Below are 19,699 nucleotides of genomic sequence, written 5' to 3' on the forward strand. Positions count from 1 at the left end.
TTGGATTTTTGGATATTTTTTTTGATTTGGCATTATTCAACAAGAAAAAAAATTTCGACAAATTCCTTTTTTTTTGAAAATTATGTGATAATTATGAGAACCAATCCTACTACTTCGCGTCCCGGGATTTCCACAATTGAAGAAAAAAGCGTAGGGCGTATTGATCAAATTATTGGACCCGTGCTGGATATCACTTTTCCCCCGGGCAAGTTGCCTTATATTTATAATGCTTTGATAGTCAAGAGTCGAGACACTGCCGATAAGCAAATTAATGTGACTTGTGAGGTACAACAATTATTAGGAAATAATCGAGTTAGAGCTGTGGCTATGAGTGCTACAGAGGGGTTGATGAGAGGAATGGAAGTGATTGACACGGGAACTCCTCTCAGTGTTCCAGTCGGTGGAGCTACTCTCGGACGAATTTTTAACGTTCTTGGGGAGCCTATTGACAATTTGGGTCCTGTGGATACTAGTGCAACATTTCCTATTCATAGATCTGCGCCTGCCTTTATCGAGTTAGATACGAAATTATCTATCTTTGAAACAGGTATTAAGGTGGTCGATCTTTTAGCTCCCTATCGACGTGGAGGAAAAATCGGACTGTTTGGGGGGGCAGGAGTAGGTAAAACAGTACTCATCATGGAATTAATCAATAACATTGCTAAAGCTCATGGAGGCGTATCCGTATTTGGCGGAGTAGGGGAACGGACTCGTGAAGGAAATGATCTTTATATGGAAATGAAGGAATCCGGAGTAATTAATGAAAAAAATATTGAGGAATCAAAGGTAGCTCTAGTCTATGGCCAAATGAATGAACCGCCGGGAGCTCGTATGAGAGTTGGTTTAACTGCCCTAACTATGGCAGAATATTTCCGAGATGTTAATAAGCAAGACGTGCTTTTATTCATCGATAATATCTTTCGTTTTGTTCAAGCAGGATCGGAAGTATCCGCCTTATTAGGCAGAATGCCCTCCGCAGTGGGTTATCAACCTACCCTTAGTACAGAAATGGGTTCTTTGCAAGAAAGAATTACTTCTACCAAAAAGGGATCTATAACTTCGATCCAAGCAGTTTATGTACCTGCAGACGATTTGACCGACCCTGCTCCTGCCACAACATTTGCACATTTGGACGCTACTACCGTACTTTCCAGAGGATTAGCTTCCAAGGGTATTTATCCCGCAGTGGATCCTTTAGATTCAACCTCAACTATGTTACAGCCTCGGATTGTTGGCAACGAACATTATGAAACTGCGCAAAGAGTTAAGGAAACTTTACAACGTTACAAAGAACTTCAGGACATTATCGCAATTCTTGGATTGGATGAATTATCGGAGGAGGATCGTTTAACTGTAGCAAGAGCACGAAAAATCGAGCGGTTCTTATCACAACCGTTCTTTGTGGCAGAAGTTTTTACCGGTTCTCCAGGAAAGTATGTTGGTCTTGCAGAAACAATTAGGGGATTTCAACTAATCCTTTCCGGAGAATTAGACGGCCTACCCGAACAGGCTTTTTATTTAGTGGGGAACATCGATGAAGCTAGCACGAAAGCTATAAACTTAGAAGAGGAGAGCAAATTGAAGAAATGAAATTAAATCTTTATGTACTGACTCCTAAACGAATTATTTGGGATTGTGAAGTGAAAGAAATCATTTTATCTACTAATAGTGGCCAAATTGGTGTATTACCAAACCACGCCCCCATTAACACAGCTGTAGATATGGGTCCTTTGAGAATACGCCTCCTGAACGACCAATGGTTAACGGCGGTTCTGTGGAGTGGTTTTGCAAGAATAGTTAATAATGAGATCATCATTTTAGGAAATGATGCAGAACTGGGTAGTGACATTGATCCAGAAGAAGCTCAACAGGCACTTGAAATAGCCGAAGCTAACTTGAGTAAAGCTGAAGGTACGAAAGAATTGGTTGAAGCGAAGCTAGCTCTCAGACGAGCTAGGATACGAGTCGAGGCTGTCAATTGGATTCCCCCATCCAATTGAAGACAATCCAAAGATTTCGTTGATACAAAGAAAAAGGAAAGAAGGGTAGAAAAAGTTATTAGATAGCGAAGCGAAGTAAGTCCAATGCTATCTAGTAATTTTTCTACCTACCTACCTACTATTGGATTTGAACCAATGACTCCCGCCGTATGAAAGCAATACTCTAACCACTGAGTTAAGTAGGCAATTTATCACCACAAAAGAAGCCCCATTACTTCGATCGATTATAGATTGAATCCTTTTTATAAGCAATACCGCTCCGTTATTGGTATGTTTATGTTATATAGTAAACGGATCAAAGGGATATCCTCTGGCATTAGAGAATATTCATCTTGACAAGAAATTATCTATATGTTAAGATATCTCTGACAAGGGCTATAGCTCAGTTCGGTAGAGCAACTCGTTTACACGTGCGCCAATGCTTTTCAAGGGAACTTTTTATGCAATGAACATAATTGACCTTGTTGCAAAATCAATGTCTTACTTCATGGATTCGAAAGAATAGAAGAACAGTAGCCTGACAATGACAAACAGCTGGTTCAGTCCGATTCAGGTGCCAATTAAGGTGCTTACTCAAATAGAACTCCTATTGATTTGCTAGTTGATAAGGTAAATATCCAGCCCACTCAATGCTAGGCGTAATGAGGATAAGGGCCTCCAAAAAACTTCTTTTCGTTCTATGAACTTTAAGGTGTATGAAGTCTCATAGTAAACTCTTGCAGCGGAACGATAGAGACTCCATTTCACTTAGGTTGATTTAATTTAGGCCGGAGGCAGACCTAAGTCAAGGTAATCCTCCTTTGAAACACTTTGGTATTGTTCCTAGATAGATCATAAGACAAATAATCAATCAGAGCACAGGGAGCCATCTTATTATCTTTCCCTAAAGAAAAACTATGGCGAATTAACTGATCTTTACATTAGTTGATGAAAGAGCCCAATGCAGAAAAATGCATGTTGGGTCTTTGAAACAGTTCGAATCATTTCGATAATAATCTGTTTGATCTGTTTTACCGAGAAGGTCTACGGTTCGAATCCGTATAGCCCTAATATATACGTCTTTTTTCCATTTTAGGATGGATATCTTATGTTTCCTTTAGTATAGTTTTCTTTTCCTTATTTAGTACTTGTTTATAGACTCGACGGTCGATTGCGCCATAGAATAGAGATAAAAGCATTACCATAGGCTCATTCATCGAAACGCAAATCAGAGAGACAGGAAAAGAAAAAAGAATTTTGATCAAATCAATAGAAGGAAGGATCCCTTACCTGATTTGAATTTCATCCTCCTTTAAATAGGATATGCTCTAAGTCTTCCCATACTTTCCTATAATGACTGCAACGATTTTCTCCATTTTGCGAATTCCTATTTTATTTGAAGTATATTACTATCATATACATTATCTAAATCGATCCACTTTAAATAAAATAGAAAAAATCGAAAGAAAAAAAAAAGAAAGAGTAAATAATAAAACAGGATATTCTGTTTCATAATTCTGAAATAGAGTTCTTTTTTTTAGTATTACTCCTCATTAGGATGTATATATTAATCATCCTATTTTAATATATATTAATCATCCTATTTTAATTAGGTTCTAATCCAATTAGTAGTAAGTATTTTCTTTTTTATTTAATAGTCTCTGACTATCATTAAATAAAGGGTAGAGCAATTCTTTTTTCTAGAGATTCTAGAGAAAGTGAGACAAAGTGAAGCGAAAGAGTTTTCTTTGTATAAGAATTAGGTCTATATCATATCTAAATAGAAGGGAAATCAAAAAGAAGGGAAGTGGGGATTACATTGGATGAATCCTTAAGGAAGACATATCACAAAAGAAATAAAGGCTAAAGTAAGCGCTCCTTGCCTTTGGTTTGAGCAAAACAGATTCTTGTTTCACCGAGGAAAAGAGAGAAGTTCTGGATAAATTGACAATGTCAACTTGAATTGACTAATTCAGTTCCGCCTATTCCACATTAATGGGAGTACATTTATGTTTCTGCTTCACGAATATGATATTTTTTGGACATTTCTAATAATAGCAAGCCTTATTCCTATTTTGGTATTTTGGATTTCAGGACTTTTAGCCCCGGTTAGTGAAGGACCAGAGAAGCTTTCTAGTTATGAATCGGGTATAGAACCCATGGGGGGGGCTTGGTTACAATTCCGAATACGCTATTACATGTTTGCGCTAGTTTTTGTTGTTTTTGATGTGGAAACAGTCTTTCTCTACCCTTGGGCAATGAGTTTCGACGTATTGGGTGTATCCGTTTTTATCGAAGCTTTCATTTTTGTGCTTATCCTAGTTGTTGGTTTAGTTTATGCATGGCGAAAAGGAGCCTTGGAATGGTCTTAACTGAATATTCAGAAAAAAAAAAAAAAGAAGGAAAAGATTCCATTGAGACAATTATGAGTTTGATTGAGTTTCCGTTACTCGACCAAACAAGTTCCAATTCCGTTATTTCAACTACACCAAACGATCTTTCAAATTGGTCAAGACTCTCAAGTTTATGGCCCCTTCTATATGGTACCAGTTGTTGTTTCATTGAATTTGCTTCATTAATAGGCTCACGATTCGACTTTGATCGTTATGGATTGGTACCAAGATCAAGTCCTAGACAAGCGGACCTAATTTTAACAGCTGGTACGGTAACAATGAAAATGGCTCCATCTTTAGTGCGATTATATGAGCAAATGCCTGAACCGAAATACGTCATTGCTATGGGAGCCTGTACTATTACAGGGGGCATGTTCAGTACAGATTCCTATAGTACTGTTCGAGGAGTTGATAAGTTAATTCCTGTGGACGTCTACCTGCCGGGTTGCCCGCCTAAACCAGAGGCTGTTATAGATGCCCTAACAAAACTTCGTAAGAAGATAGCGCGAGAAATAATTGAGGATCGAACTCTATGTCAAAGTCAAAAGAAAAATAGATCTTTTACTACCCGTCACAAACTTTATGTTCGGCGCAGTACTCACACTGGAACTTACGAACAAGAATTGCTCTATCAATCACCATCTACTTTAGATATATCTTCTGAAACTTTTTTCAAATCCAAAAGTTCAGTATCTTCCTACAAATTAGTGAATTAGGAGGGGTTCTTTTGTGCAGAAAAAGAAAGAAAAGAGCAGTACAATCTTTCAAACTTGCATTTGAAATGTGAAATATTTATACAAAGGGGGAGAGATCAAGACAATGCAGCAGGGTTGGTTATCTAATTGGCTAGTTAAACATGACGTGGTTCATAGGTCTTTGGGCTTCGATCATCGAGGAGTAGAGACTTTACAAATAAAAGCGGGGGATTGGGATTCCATTGCTGTCATTTTATATGTATATGGTTACAATTATTTACGTTCCCAATGTGCTTATGACGTAGCACCCGGTGGATCTTTAGCTAGCGTGTATCATCTTACGAGAATACAGTATGGTATAGATAACCCAGAAGAGGTATGCATAAAAGTCTTTGCCCAAAAGGATAATCCTAGAATCCCGTCTGTTTTCTGGGTTTGGAGAAGTGCCGATTTTCAAGAACGCGAATCTTATGATATGGTGGGAATTTCTTATGATAATCATCCACGTCTTAAACGTATCTTAATGCCTGAAAGTTGGATAGGCTGGCCCTTACGTAAGGACTATATAACCCCCAATTTCTATGAAATACAAGATGCTCATTGAGTGATAATAAATTCATGTTCACTTATACAACACAATTCCAGATTTTATTCAAGTCAAGGAATATTTTGACGTTCTGTTCCTAGACGAAACGAAATACTTAGAATATAATATTCTAATTAATTCCTATTATACAAAAAGGTCCAGATAGACTGAACAAAAAGGGCTTCATTTCTATTTTCCAATTTGGAAAATCACATATTTGTTTCCTTCGTATGAACAGAAAAATACAATGACTCAAAGAAGTTCCTACCACGAACTTTGTACCGCGCATATTACTTAGAACAACTGGGAAAGTAGGATAAGCAAGAATAAAAAAAAATATATTCTTCGGAATAGCGGTATACAAAATTAATAAGAAATGCAAAATGAAGAAAAGGGCACCTAATCTCACCTCTTTCTATACCATAAAGAACCAGAGATTTAAACCCTTTTTTTAAAAGAAAAAGAAGTGTTTAGAGATTTATCTACTTACTCTAGAGATTTATCTACTTACTCTAGACTAAAGACTAAGTAGATTTTTAATAAATATTTACCCCAATCCATCTCAAAATATTTGTATCAATATCTATTCAGTAGATCCTTTTTTTCTGTGCCAGGAACCAGATTTGAACTGGTGACACGAGGATTTTCAGTCCTCTGCTCTACCAACTGAGCTATCCTGACCCTTTCTTGTGCATCATCTTAGTAAAGTATTTGCATCTATGTCAATTAAAGGGACTAAAAAATCAATAAAGTATTCCATTCAAAATTAGGAAATGGGGAGGGGTAGTCCTATGCATTGTGGATGGCTTACTTAATAATACTTAAAAAAAACGAATTAATAATCGAGATTCCTTGCCGATACTCTACTCTAATAAATAAAAAAGAAATAAAAAAGAAATCATCTATTTAATGAATAGCATAAGATTCATTGAGTTCTTGTCGCACTCCTTTGTGAAAGAGTAGAATGAGAAAGCTAGTGAATCTTAAACCCATTGATAAAAGAAAAAAAGGATAACAACTATGGTTAGGGAATAAAAGAGGGTTTGGGGATAGAGGGACTTGAACCCTCACGACTTATAAAGTCGACGGATTTTCCTTTTACTAGAAATTTCATTGTTGTCAGTATTGACATGTAGAATGGGACTCTCTCTTTATCCTCGTCCGATTAATCCACTTTTAAAAATTAAAAGATCTCGAAAACAATGAATTGAAGGATTTGATTACTCAATATTTGATTGGAATAGATTCACAATAATTCTAAAAAAAAATTATGAATTTTCTATTTCATAATCATTCCTAATTTCATTCTAAAAATAAAATAAAGAACCTATATTATAATATGGGTTCTGTGATTAATCGTTATTACTTCGATTCGTTAGAACAGCTTCCATTGAGTCTCTGCACCTATCCTTTTCCTTTGGGTTCTAGTTTGAGAACCACTTGTTTTTCAAAAAAGGGATTTGGCTCAGGATTGCCCATTTTTCATTCCAGGGTTTCTCTGAATTTGGAAGTTACCACTTAGCAGGTTTCCATACCAAGGCTCAATACAATCAAGTCCGTAGCGTCTACCGATTTCGCCATATCCCCATTTTACTTTTCTTTGAAACCAGGATTCCTTGTATAATTTAATCCATCTCTTAGTTTTTTTTGAATCATTGAATTCATTATTCGACGTAGTCTAGCAACTCATCTCTATTTGAGACACCCCGCTCGCTTATTGCAATTCAGAATTGCATTGATTTTATCGTTGATATATTTGCAATTCAATCGGAATGAATATATCCAAAAGTTTTTCTCTCTCCCGCCTCCCTCCTTCCTTTTTTAGAGTATTCCAAATCATACTATAACGCTTGATATTCATTCTTTTTTTCTAAACTGAATTAGAAATTTCATTTGCTATGATTCTATCTTCTCCTTAGTGAACTATTTATCCTTAAATTATTAACAAATAAAAAAACAAAATATCTCAAAAATGTATATAATGATCAAATGAAAATGCCAATCTCTTGGCATTTTCTCTTTATTATATTATTCATATATATTCTTCTTTTTCTTCTTTTCTATGTATTAGATTATTCCTCCGAGCCATATCAAATTGAAAATATCTGAAATCAAATTCAATATAGAATTTGGAATAGATTCTATTAAAAAAATCCATTTGCGAATTAGAGAAATAAAAAGAAAGTTCAATAAATTCTATAATCCTATTTAAGAATATCATTTAGTTAAGCATATCAAGCTAACTTTATCTTTATGAAATTCTAGTATTTTTTTTTTTCTATCTAAGTGGAACTTCCAATTTAGAACTAGTTAATAACTAAGATTAATAATTAAGATCTGACATTTTACAGATTCCCTATATATATTTTTATTTGTTACACTATTTCTGTTATGTAAGCCCACTTAGCTCAGAGGTTAGAGCATCGCATTTGTAATGCGAGGGTCATCGGTTCAAATCCGATAGTCGGCTTTTTTTTCTATCGATGTTCTATGAACAAGAATTTCTCTTTTTCTCCGAATAAAATGGGGAATCCAGGGTCTATTATGTCGTTTTACCTTACAATTTTGCTAGATACAAAGCATAAAAATAAATAATATTATACAAAAAATCCAGATGTTGATGAAATTCCATTTTTTGTGTTACTCCATTTTTTGTGTTACTTTAGTAGATTTTACTCTGTTTATCCTTTAGTTTAATTCTGTTTGAATTTCGCTGTATTCTGTAATGTAAATAGAACGAAATTTATTGTGTAAAATGAAATTTCAATAAAATAAAAAAGGAGTCTTCATGTCCCGTTATCGAGGGCCTCGTTTAAAAAAAATACGCCGTCTGGGAGCTTTACCAGGACTCACTAGAAAAACGCCTAAATCCGGAAGTAATCAGAAAAAGAAATTCCATTCTGGGAAAAAAGAGCAATATCGTATTCGTCTTCAAGAAAAACAGAAATTGCGTTTTCATTATGGTCTGACAGAACGACAATTACTTAGATATGTACATATCGCTGGAAAAGCAAAAAGATCCACAGGTCAGGTTTTACTACAATTACTTGAAATGCGTTTGGATAATATCCTTTTTCGATTGGGTATGGCTTCAACCATTCCTGGGGCCCGACAATTAGTTAACCATAGACATATTTTAGTTAATGGTCGTATAGTTGATATACCAAGCTTTCGTTGCAAACCCCGAGATATTATTACTACGAAGGATAACCAACGATCAAAACGTTTGGTTCAAAATTATATTGCTTCATCCGATCCGGGCAAATTACCAAAGCATTTGACGGTTGACACATTGCAATATAAAGGACTAGTAAAAAAAATTCTAGATAGGAAGTGGGTCGGTCTCAAAATAAATGAGTTGTTAGTTGTAGAATATTATTCTCGCCAGACTTGAACTTAACGAAAAAAGGAAAGGTTCATAGAATTTTTTTCCCCTTCCCCTTTCCCCGAACTAAATCGACCTAAGGCTCTTAATTCGTATTTTCCCGTTCACCTAGCAGAAATAGATTAACCCTAGGATACTTTTTTCTTTTTTGTTATTTCCTCGATGTGTATTTTACATACCACAGTAATTTGCTATAGAGAATTTCTATTAATTAAAGGTATTATTGTTGGAATAAATTGTTATTTAATTTGATACATTGTGATCGCTAACATTGATGAATTAAGAGAAACGGAAAGAGAGGGATTCGAACCCTCGGTAAACAAAAGTCTACATAGCAGTTCCAATGCTACGCCTTGAACCGCTCGGCCATCTCTCCTACATAATCTTATTATGGAAAATAAACTGAGTGAATAGCGAGTTTTCGTATTCCTGCAGTACAGGTACAGCCACAACGGCTCGGGAATTCCATGGCTCTATTGGATTGGATGGAAAAATTCCTTTTCATCTAAGTGGAAGGATCCTGTATTTTTTTACTAGGAATTCTGCTCCCTCGAAAAGTTTTTCTTTGGGGAAAACCAAAATAAAAAGAGAATGGAAGAATTCTTCTTATTCCATAAGAAAATAAAGGAACCCTAGAATTCCATTTGCATAAGGTACATTACGCCATACAATCTAAATATAAAAGGGGTATGGGGCAATTAATGACTTTGAAAACGCGAAATAGCTGATGAGGGAAGTTGTTGTTGAGAAATAGGAAAGTGGAATGAAATCCAGTCTTAGTCAAATATTTCATATCTCTTCTCTTCTTGTCCAAACAGAAGGAAAAGGAGACAATTTGAGCTGAGCGGAAAATCCATATCTCTCTTATCCATTTAGAGCATATGGATCGATTTATAAGAATCGAATGTTTTGTTTTTATGTTATTTTGTGATAGAATGAAAAGAATTCTATATAGAATGGGTTGGGAATTATGCCTAGATCCCGTATAAATGGAAATTTCATTGATAAGACCTCCTCGATTGTAGCCAATATTTTATTGCAAATAATTCCGACAACCTCCGGGGAAAAAAGGGCATTTACTTATTATAGAGATGGTGCGATTTGACTCTTTTTTTTTTTAGCCCTACCTATATCTCATTCTTACGAGAAAGAGAGAGGGTTCGCATAGAGAGAACAAAATTAGTAAAGGAAACCCGCGCTTGGGGAAGGTGAGGTGAACTAACAATTCCTTCTGTCGTGTATCCTCGATTGATGTGGCCTCAGATGCTTCAATTGTAGATTTGAGTATTGAGCGAAAGGTTACACCTACAGGATAGGTTCTGTATTACAGGGCAATCCGACTCTACTAGTACCAATAGGCAGCATAGGGGAGAAAAGCACTACACCACGAAATAGGAATCAACAAGAGAAAAACTTTGTTAGAAATTAGCCCTTTCCTGATTGGTATCAGGGTTGGGAAGAATGGTTGGGATAACAAACAACCATCAGGTTTGTACTTTGGATACCCTTATAACCATCAAAGGTCGTTGAAGTGGCTAATTCCTCTAAATAGGAGGCGTTGAGAACAAAGAAATTCTTGGAGCTATCGTTTTCCTCTAGCATTAATATAATTCATTGGTGTTAAGAAAAACCTCTTGGGGGAAGGTTGGCTAGAGATTTCTTGGAAAAATACCAGCCCCCTTCGGTCCATAATGAGATGGGACTAATTCGATTTTTATTCTATAGATTTTTCGCTTAGTACTATGTATAGAAGGGAGAAGCCGTATGAGATGAAAACCTCATGTACGGTTTTGGAACGGAGATTTTTTGAATAGAATGAACGACCGTAACGGATGTTGGCTCAATCCGAAGGAAATTATGCGGAAGCTTTGCAGAATTATTATGAAGCTACGCGACTAGAAATTGATCCCTATGATCGAAGTTATATACTATATAACATAGGCCTTATACACACAAGCAATGGAGAGCATACAAAGGCTTTGGAATATTATTTCCGGGCGCTAGAACGAAACCCCTTCTTACCGCAAGCTTTTAATAATATGGCCGTGATCTGTCATTACGTGCGACTATCTCCACTATAGAAAGAAGAAAAAAAAGAAAGGAGGAAATTTTCTAGTGAATACTAGAAAAGAGGGCTTTCTACATAGGGATCGTCAAAACAACGATTTTACCCTATCAGCTGTAGGAAGGAAGGACACTTCACGAGAATCAAAATAGGAAGAAAGTAGAGCCTATACTACTATTCTATGGATAAAGCTGAAATTGATAGAGAAAACACCGTAAAGATCAATTAGTGAGCGACTGGGTCGATACAACTAAAAAAAACTGCTTCATTATACCACGATATGGGACAAAATTTAGGAATCCGCTTATGTAATAAAGCCGATCCACTAAGGGATTAAGCAGCGGTGTAGTATCAGATCCCAAAGATAGTAAGTTCTTTTTTCTTTCTTATGGAAAAAGGTCTTTTTCCAGGATTCTATAGAAATTTCATATATGAAAGAAACGAAACCGAGATAGTTACCTTTCAGAAAATTCGAACGAAGGATATAGGTCTATCTATGCTTCATTCTTCTGAAGGTGGGAGAAAAGATCAAACTGATTATTGATCAAAATTAGGGTTTGAAACTTAGGTAATTAACTTCTTCTGCTTAACCCAAGAAGAAATTGGATTGATTTTTGAGAAATCGAATTCAGTTAAGATAGGGGAAATTAAGATAGCAATTTCTGAGCCGTATGAGGTAGGAAACTCTCAAGTACGGTTCTAGGGAAAGGAACTGCCTATTCCAACCGAGGAGAACAGGCCATTCTACAGGGCGATTCGGAAATTGCGGAAGCTTGGTTTGATCAAGCTGCTGAGTATTGGAAACAAGCTATAGCGCTTACTCCAGGAAATTATATTGAAGCACAGAACTGGTTAAAGATTACGAAGCGCTTTGAATTTGAATAAGACCACTCTCCATTTTCATAAAAAGGGTGGTTTGGTTGAAAATCAAATCAAGAATTTCATTATATCCCTTTCTTCTACCTTCAATTTTATATCATATTTCATAAGGATAAACAATAGGGATAGGCTCTGGAACAGAAGTAATAAAGTACATAAAAATCGGCAATCTAAATATTCCTACCTAATATATCAGGACGGTCTTATTAATAATTCTAATGAGTTATCTTGGAATTTTGAATCGAATCAAAAAATCTATATTATGCTCACTCAAGGAAAGTAGATGTAGATAGGGGCTTATACCCTCAGAAAAAAAATACACCAGCTTCTTAAATTAAAACGTAAAAAAAGATTTTTTTGTTATGTCGGGAAATAATTTTCCAGAATAACCAATGTCCGTTAGGCACCTAATCCTTATGTCATAATAGATCCGAACACTTGCCTCGGATTGACTTCAATATATAATTGCTCCAGTGAATAACTAAAAAAAAAAAATAGAAGGACGGTAGATAGTAAAGAAAAGGACTAATCATAATATCTATCTTTAAAAGATTCAATAAAAAGACAGTTGGCGGGTCTCTTTGTATGTCTTGTCCGGAAAGAGGAGGACTTAATGATTATTCGTTCGTCGGAACCAGAAGTTAAAATTGCTGTGGATAGGGATCCTATAAAAACATCTTTTGAGGAATGGGCCAGACCCGGGCATTTCTCAAGAACAATAGCTAAGGGCCCCGATACTACCACTTGGATCTGGAACCTACATGCTGATGCTCACGATTTCGATAGTCATACCGGTGATTTGGAGGAGATCTCCCGAAAAGTCTTTAGTGCTCATTTCGGCCAACTCTCCATTATCTTTCTTTGGTTGAGTGGCATGTACTTCCACGGTGCCCGTTTTTCCAATTATGAAGCATGGCTAAGCGATCCTACTCACATTGGACCCAGTGCTCAGGTAGTTTGGCCAATAGTAGGACAAGAAATTTTGAATGGTGATGTAGGCGGGGGTTTCCGAGGAATCCAAATAACCTCTGGTTTTTTTCAGATTTGGCGAGCATCCGGAATAACTAGTGAATTACAACTCTATTGTACCGCAATTGGTGCATTGATTTTTGCATCGTTAATGCTTTTTGCCGGTTGGTTCCATTATCACAAAGCCGCTCCCAAATTGGCCTGGTTCCAAGATGTAGAATCCATGTTGAATCACCACTTAGCGGGATTATTAGGACTTGGGTCTCTTTCTTGGGCGGGACACCAAATCCATGTATCTTTACCGATTAACCAATTTCTCGACGCTGGGGTTGATCCTAAAGAGATACCACTTCCTCATGAATTTATCTTGAATCGCGACCTTTTGGCTCAACTTTATCCTAGTTTTGCCGAAGGAGCAACCCCTTTTTTCACCTTGAATTGGTCCAAATATGCGGAATTTCTTAGTTTTCGCGGAGGACTAGATCCAATAACCGGTGGTCTATGGTTGAGCGATATTGCACACCATCATTTAGCTATTGCTATTCTTTTCCTGATCGCTGGTCATATGTATAGGACCAATTGGGGTATTGGTCATGGACTTAAAGATATTTTGGAGGCTCATAAGGGCCCATTTACAGGACAAGGCCATAAAGGTCTCTATGAAATCCTAACAACGTCATGGCATGCTCAATTATCTCTTAACCTAGCTATGCTAGGCTCTACAACTATTGTTGTAGCTCATCATATGTACTCTATGCCCCCCTATCCATACCTAGCTACTGACTACGGTACACAACTTTCCTTGTTCACACACCACATGTGGATTGGCGGATTTCTAATAGTTGGTGCTGCTGCACATGCAGCCATTTTTATGGTAAGAGACTATGATCCAACTACTCGATACAACGATCTATTAGATCGCGTCCTTAGACACCGCGATGCAATCATATCCCACCTTAACTGGGTATGTATATTTCTGGGTTTTCACAGTTTTGGCTTGTACATTCATAATGATACCATGAGTGCTTTAGGCCGTCCCCAAGATATGTTTTCGGATACCGCCATACAATTACAACCCATCTTTGCTCAATGGATACAAAATATCCATGCTGGCGCGCCTGGCGTAACAGCTCCTGGTGCAACAACAAGTACCAGCTTAACGTGGGGAGGCGGCGAGTTAGTAGCTATAGGCGGCAAAGTAGCTTTGTTACCTATTCCATTAGGAACCGCAGATTTTTTAGTCCATCACATTCACGCATTTACCATCCATGTGACTGTATTAATACTTTTGAAAGGTGTTTTATTTGCTCGCAGTTCCCGTCTGATACCTGATAAAGCAAATCTTGGCTTTCGCTTCCCTTGCGACGGACCTGGGCGAGGGGGAACATGTCAAGTATCCGCCTGGGATCATGTTTTCTTAGGTCTATTCTGGATGTACAATTCTATTTCGGTAGTCATTTTCCATTTCAGTTGGAAAATGCAGTCGGATGTTTGGGGTACTATAAGTGATCAAGGGATAGTAACTCATATCACAGGGGGAAACTTTGCGCAGAGTTCCATTACGATTAATGGTTGGCTTCGAGATTTCTTGTGGGCACAGGCATCCCAAGTAATTCAGTCTTATGGTTCTTCATTATCTGCATATGGTCTTTTTTTCTTAGGCGCTCATTTTGTCTGGGCTTTCAGTTTAATGTTTTTATTCAGCGGCCGTGGTTATTGGCAAGAACTCATTGAATCTATCGTTTGGGCTCATAACAAATTAAAAGTTGCTCCTGCTACTCAGCCTAGAGCCTTGAGCATTATACAAGGACGTGCTGTAGGAGTAACCCATTACCTTCTGGGTGGAATTGCCACAACATGGGCATTCTTCTTAGCGAGAATTATTGCAGTAGGATAGTGGCTAGGAGGATTTGAAAGGCATTATGGAATTAAGATTTCCCAGGTTTAGCCAAGGCTTAGCTCAGGACCCCACTACTCGTCGTATTTGGTTTGGTATTGCTACCGCACATGATTTCGAAAGTCATGATGATATTACTGAGGAACGTCTTTATCAGAACATTTTTGCTTCTCACTTTGGGCAGTTAGCAATAATCTTTCTATGGACGTCCGGAAATCTGTTTCATGTAGCTTGGCAAGGAAATTTTGAATCATGGATACAGGATCCTTTACACGTAAGACCTATTGCTCATGCCATTTGGGATCCTCATTTTGGGCAACCCGCTGTGGAAGCCTTTACTCGAGGAGGTGCTGCCGGTCCAGTGAATATCGCTTATTCTGGGGTTTATCAGTGGTGGTATACAATTGGATTGCGCACCAATGAAGATCTTTATACTGGAGCTCTTTTTCTATTATTTCTTTCTACGCTATCCTTAATAGGGGGTTGGTTACATCTACAACCCAAATGGAAGCCAAGCCTTTCGTGGTTCAAAAACGCCGAATCTCGTCTGAATCATCATTTGTCAGGACTTTTCGGAGTAAGTTCTTTGGCTTGGACAGGACATTTAGTTCATGTTGCTATTCCCGGATCCAGGGGGGAGTACGTTCGATGGAATAATTTCTTAGATGTATTACCCTATCCCCAGGGGTTGGGTCCCCTTCTGACGGGTCAGTGGAATCTTTATGCCCAAAATCCTGATTCGAGTAATCATTTATTTGGTACCACTCAAGGAGCGGGAACTGCCATTCTGACCCTTCTTGGGGGATTCCATCCACAAACACAAAGTTTGTGGCTGACCGATATTGCTCATCATCATTTAGCTATTGCATTTATTTTTCTCATTGCCGGTCATATGTATCGAACTAACTTCGGAATTGGGCACAGTATCAAAGATCTTTTAGAAGCACATACTCCTCCGGGGGGTCGATTAGGACGTGGGCATAAAGGCCTTTATGATACAATCAATAATTCGATTCATTTTCAATTAGGCCTTGCTCTAGCTTCCTTAGGGGTTATTACTTCCTTAGTAGCTCAACATATGTACTCTTTACCTGCTTATGCATTCATAGCACAAGACTTTACTACTCAAGCTGCTTTATATACTCATCACCAATACATTGCAGGGTTCATCATGACAGGGGCTTTTGCTCATGGAGCTATTTTTTTCATTAGGGATTACAATCCGGAACAGAATGAAGATAATGTATTGGCAAGAATGTTAGACCATAAGGAAGCTATCATATCTCATTTAAGTTGGGCTAGCCTCTTCCTAGGATTCCATACCTTGGGCCTTTATGTTCATAACGACGTTATGCTTGCTTTTGGTACTCCAGAAAAGCAAATCTTGATTGAACCTATATTTGCCCAATGGATACAATCTGCTCATGGTAAGACGACATATGGGTTCGATATACTCTTATCTTCAACGAATGGCCCCGCTTTCAATGCAGGTCGAAACATATGGTTGCCCGGATGGTTGAATGCTGTTAATGAGAATAGTAATTCGCTTTTCTTAACAATAGGACCTGGGGATTTCTTGGTTCATCATGCTATTGCTCTAGGTTTGCATACAACTACATTGATTTTAGTAAAGGGTGCTTTAGATGCACGCGGTTCCAAATTAATGCCGGATAAAAAGGATTTCGGGTATAGTTTTCCTTGCGACGGCCCAGGGCGCGGCGGTACTTGTGATATTTCTGCTTGGGACGCGTTTTATTTGGCAGTTTTCTGGATGTTAAATACCATTGGATGGGTTACTTTTTATTGGCATTGGAAACACATTACATTATGGCAGGGCAACGTTTCACAATTTAATGAATCCTCCACTTATTTGATGGGATGGTTAAGAGATTACCTATGGTTAAACTCTTCACAACTTATTAATGGATATAATCCTTTTGGGATGAATAGTTTATCAGTATGGGCTTGGATGTTCTTATTTGGACATCTTGTTTGGGCTACAGGATTTATGTTCTTAATTTCCTGGCGTGGATATTGGCAGGAATTAATTGAGACTTTAGCATGGGCTCATGAACGGACACCTTTGGCTAATTTAATTCGCTGGAGAGATAAGCCCGTGGCTCTTTCCATTGTGCAAGCAAGATTGGTCGGATTAGCCCACTTTTCCGTGGGTTATATATTCACTTATGCAGCTTTCTTGATTGCCTCAACATCAGGCAAGTTTGGTTAATTTAGTTATTTTTTTTTGTACTGTATCAGAACCCAGTTCATTACTCTTGATGGAGAGGGAGGATCCGCCTTTTTAGATTTTTGCTATTTATTTTTCTATCTAGGATTAGAACCATATACTTGGTAATAATAGGAACGGCACATTATGGCAAAAAAAAGTTTGATTCAGAGGGAGAAGAAGCGGCAGAAATTAGAACAAAAATATCATTTGATTCGTCGATCCTCAAAAAAAAAGATAAGAAGCAAAGTTTCCCCTTTGAGTTTGAGCGAAAAAACAAAAATGCAAGAAAAATTGCAATCCCTACCACGTAATAGTGCACCTACACGCCTTCATCGACGTTGTTTTTTAACCGGAAGACCTAGAGCTAACTATCGAGACTTTGGGCTATCCGGACACATACTTCGAGAAATGGTTTATGCATGTTTGTTACCGGGTGCAACAAGATCCAGTTGGTAAGGATAAAATACCCTTTCTTTCATATTTGTATGGTTTTCTCGAATTGATGATCGTAGAAGAGCCCTCTTTACCATTCTGTATAAATGGACTATTCTATTTGTATAGATATGGTAGAGGGGCCTATCCAACCCACTAGTTTCCCGCTAAGAAGGTGGAGCAGTTTGGTAGCTCACAAAGCTCATAACCTTGGGGTTACGGGTTCGATACTGACTACCTGCTCCATATTCCTTCTTTATGATATATGTATCATCCATTTGTATATGGTATATGGATTTGTTTTCTTTCCTAAAAGAGTTTCGGTCTAACAGTTTTTTATTTTTCTCTGAAATATAAAAAAGAAAGAATAAAATAAGAAAGAGAAGCGTCCATTGTCTAATGGATAGGACAGAGGTCTTCTAAACCTTTGGTATAGGTTCAAATCCTATTGGACGCAATCTTTTTTCTATCTATTCTTTAAATAACTATACTAAAAACGAAAAAAAAATTTTGCATGATTCAAATGAAAAATCTTTGATTCCTCTTCTACTAACACGAGTTATACTAATAAGAGTAGACATGCTATATTTATGTTTGTTCCTGAAGGGAAAACCGTTCAAGCTGTTCCTGAATAGCTTCCTTCAAAAGGGTTTCTGCTTGCTCGGTGAATGTCTTACTAGAAGATATAATTTCTTGGAATTGAGGTTTAGTATCTTTTAGGTGTTTACGTAACTCATCCAGAAATTTCTTTACCTGTTCAATTTCTAACGAATCAAGATATCCTCTCGTTCCGGTATAAATAGTAGCTACCTGCTCTTCCACTGGGAGAGGGTTTGATTGGGATTGTTTAAGCAATTCCCGTAATCGTCGACCCCTTGCCAATTGATTCTGACTTGTTTTATCCAGAGCGGAGGCGAATTGTGCAAAGGCTTGTAATTCTGCGAATTGAGCTAGTTCCAATTTTGATTTGCCAGCTACTTGTTTCATGGCTTTAATTTGAGCTGCGGATCCTACTCTGGAAACTGAAATACCCACATTAATAGCAGGTCGAATTCCGGCATTGAATAGATCCGCGGATAAGAATATTTGTCCATCTGTAATTGAAATTACATTAGTAGGAATATAGGCGGAAACGTCTCCAGATTGAGTCTCCACTATTGGTAAAGCGGTCATACTCCCTTCGCCTAAAAGAGAATTTAATTTAGCGGCTCTTTCTAAAAGGCGTGAATGCAAATAAAAAACATCCCCTGGATAAGCTTCGCGGCCGGGAGGTCTTCTTAATAGAAGGGACATTTGGCGATAAGCTTGTGCCTGTTTGGAGAGATCATCATAAATTATTAAGGTATGCCGTTCGCGGTACATAAAATACTCAGCCAGGGCTGCTCCCGTATAAGGAGCGAGATATTGTAATGTAGCGGGTGAATCCGCCATTTCAGCTACTACAATAGTGTATTCCATGGCCCCCTCTTCGTGGAAAGTAGTTACTACTTGAGCCACGGAGGATGCTCTTTGACCGATAGCTACATAAACACATATTACATCTTGACCTTTTTGATTGAGAATTGTATCTGTGGCTACTGCTGTTTTGCCAGTCTGTCTGTCCCCAATAATTAACTCTCGCTGACCGCGCCCTATGGGGATCATCGAATCGATAGCAATAAGCCCTGTTTGAAGGGGTTCATATACGGAACGCCTAGAAATTATACCCGGAGCAGGAGATTCAATTAAGCGAGATTCTGAAGCGACAATTTCGCCTCTCCCATCAATAGGTTTAGCGAGAGCATTTATAACACGACCCAAGTAAGCCTCGCTCACGGGTATCTGAGCAATTCTTCCTGTTGCTTTTACAAAACTTCCCTCTTGTATCATCAACCCATCGCCCATTAATACAATCCCAACATTTTTAGATTCCAAATTCAGAGCAATACCTCTCGTCCCTTCTGCAAATTCGACTAATTCACCTGACATTATTTCACCAAGACCTATAATACGAGCAATCCCATCCCCCACTTGCACTACGCGACCGATATTCTCAATCCCTACTTTCCTATTATATTGTTCAATACGTTCGCGGAGAATTTTATTAATTTCGTCGACTCGAAGGGTTGCCATTAGTGTTTCTTTAATTTTTTTTTTTTTGGAAGCAAGGGAAAAATAATGCCTAAATTCTAAACAAAAGTAGAAGTTCA

At 37.7% G+C, this 19,699-nt stretch overlaps 6 protein-coding genes and 4 non-coding genes across 10 annotated transcripts in view; 5 read left to right on the plus strand and 5 right to left on the minus strand.

Annotated features, from left to right (window-relative positions):
• On the plus strand, positions 1-6,030 carry LOC118474821 (ATP synthase subunit beta, chloroplastic). Its single transcript, XM_035963773.1, has one exon. The coding sequence runs from the start codon at positions 94-96 to the stop codon at positions 1,588-1,590; it is 1,497 nt and encodes a 498-aa protein (XP_035819666.1). The 5' UTR covers positions 1-93; the 3' UTR covers positions 1,591-6,030.
• The window catches only part of LOC118474820 (ATP synthase subunit alpha, chloroplastic), a 14,412-nt gene continuing 404 nt past the window's right edge, over positions 5,692-19,699 (minus strand). The window contains exon 1 of the mRNA XM_035963772.1: positions 5,692-19,699. This exon is cut by the window's right edge and continues 404 nt beyond it. Coding sequence (XP_035819665.1) covers positions 18,099-19,622 — 1,524 coding nt within the window. The 5' untranslated portion in view covers positions 19,623-19,699 and the 3' untranslated portion in view covers positions 5,692-18,098.
• Positions 6,262-6,334, minus strand: TRNAF-GAA (transfer RNA phenylalanine (anticodon GAA)). The gene has a single exon. It is a non-coding gene; the product is annotated as a tRNA-Phe (tRNA).
• TRNAT-UGU (transfer RNA threonine (anticodon UGU)) lies at positions 8,051-8,123 on the plus strand. The gene has a single exon. It is a non-coding gene; the product is annotated as a tRNA-Thr (tRNA).
• On the minus strand, positions 9,328-9,414 carry TRNAS-GGA (transfer RNA serine (anticodon GGA)). Its single transcript has one exon. It is a non-coding gene; the product is annotated as a tRNA-Ser (tRNA).
• Positions 9,988-14,366, plus strand: LOC118474825 (photosystem I assembly protein Ycf3). The gene is made up of 3 exons (XM_035963777.1): positions 9,988-10,132; positions 10,869-11,096; positions 11,828-14,366. Exons 1-3 carry the CDS (start codon positions 10,009-10,011, stop codon positions 11,986-11,988), a joined length of 513 nt encoding a protein of 170 aa, XP_035819670.1. The 5' UTR covers positions 9,988-10,008; the 3' UTR covers positions 11,989-14,366.
• Positions 14,847-17,344, plus strand: LOC118474819 (photosystem I P700 chlorophyll a apoprotein A2). Its single transcript, XM_035963771.1, has one exon. The coding sequence runs from the start codon at positions 14,874-14,876 to the stop codon at positions 17,076-17,078; it is 2,205 nt and encodes a 734-aa protein (XP_035819664.1). The 5' UTR covers positions 14,847-14,873; the 3' UTR covers positions 17,079-17,344.
• Positions 17,585-19,699, minus strand: part of LOC118474818 (DNA-directed RNA polymerase subunit beta'') — an 11,654-nt gene continuing 9,539 nt past the window's right edge. The window contains exon 2 of the transcript XR_004854422.1: positions 17,585-19,699. This exon is cut by the window's right edge and continues 424 nt beyond it. The gene's annotated coding sequence lies outside the window, so the exon portion shown is untranslated.
• On the plus strand, positions 17,896-17,967 carry TRNAR-UCU (transfer RNA arginine (anticodon UCU)). Its single transcript has one exon. It is a non-coding gene; the product is annotated as a tRNA-Arg (tRNA).
• LOC118474824 (ATP synthase subunit a, chloroplastic) overlaps positions 19,637-19,699 on the minus strand; it is a 3,848-nt gene continuing 3,785 nt past the window's right edge. Inside the window, exon 1 of the mRNA XM_035963776.1 lies at positions 19,637-19,699. This exon is cut by the window's right edge and continues 3,785 nt beyond it. The gene's annotated coding sequence lies outside the window, so the exon portion shown is untranslated.

The sequence above is a fragment of the Zea mays genome, unplaced genomic scaffold, assembly GCF_902167145.1.
Source record: "Zea mays cultivar B73 unplaced genomic scaffold, Zm-B73-REFERENCE-NAM-5.0 scaffold_339, whole genome shotgun sequence".
Lineage (NCBI taxonomy): Eukaryota > Viridiplantae > Streptophyta > Magnoliopsida > Poales > Poaceae > Zea > Zea mays.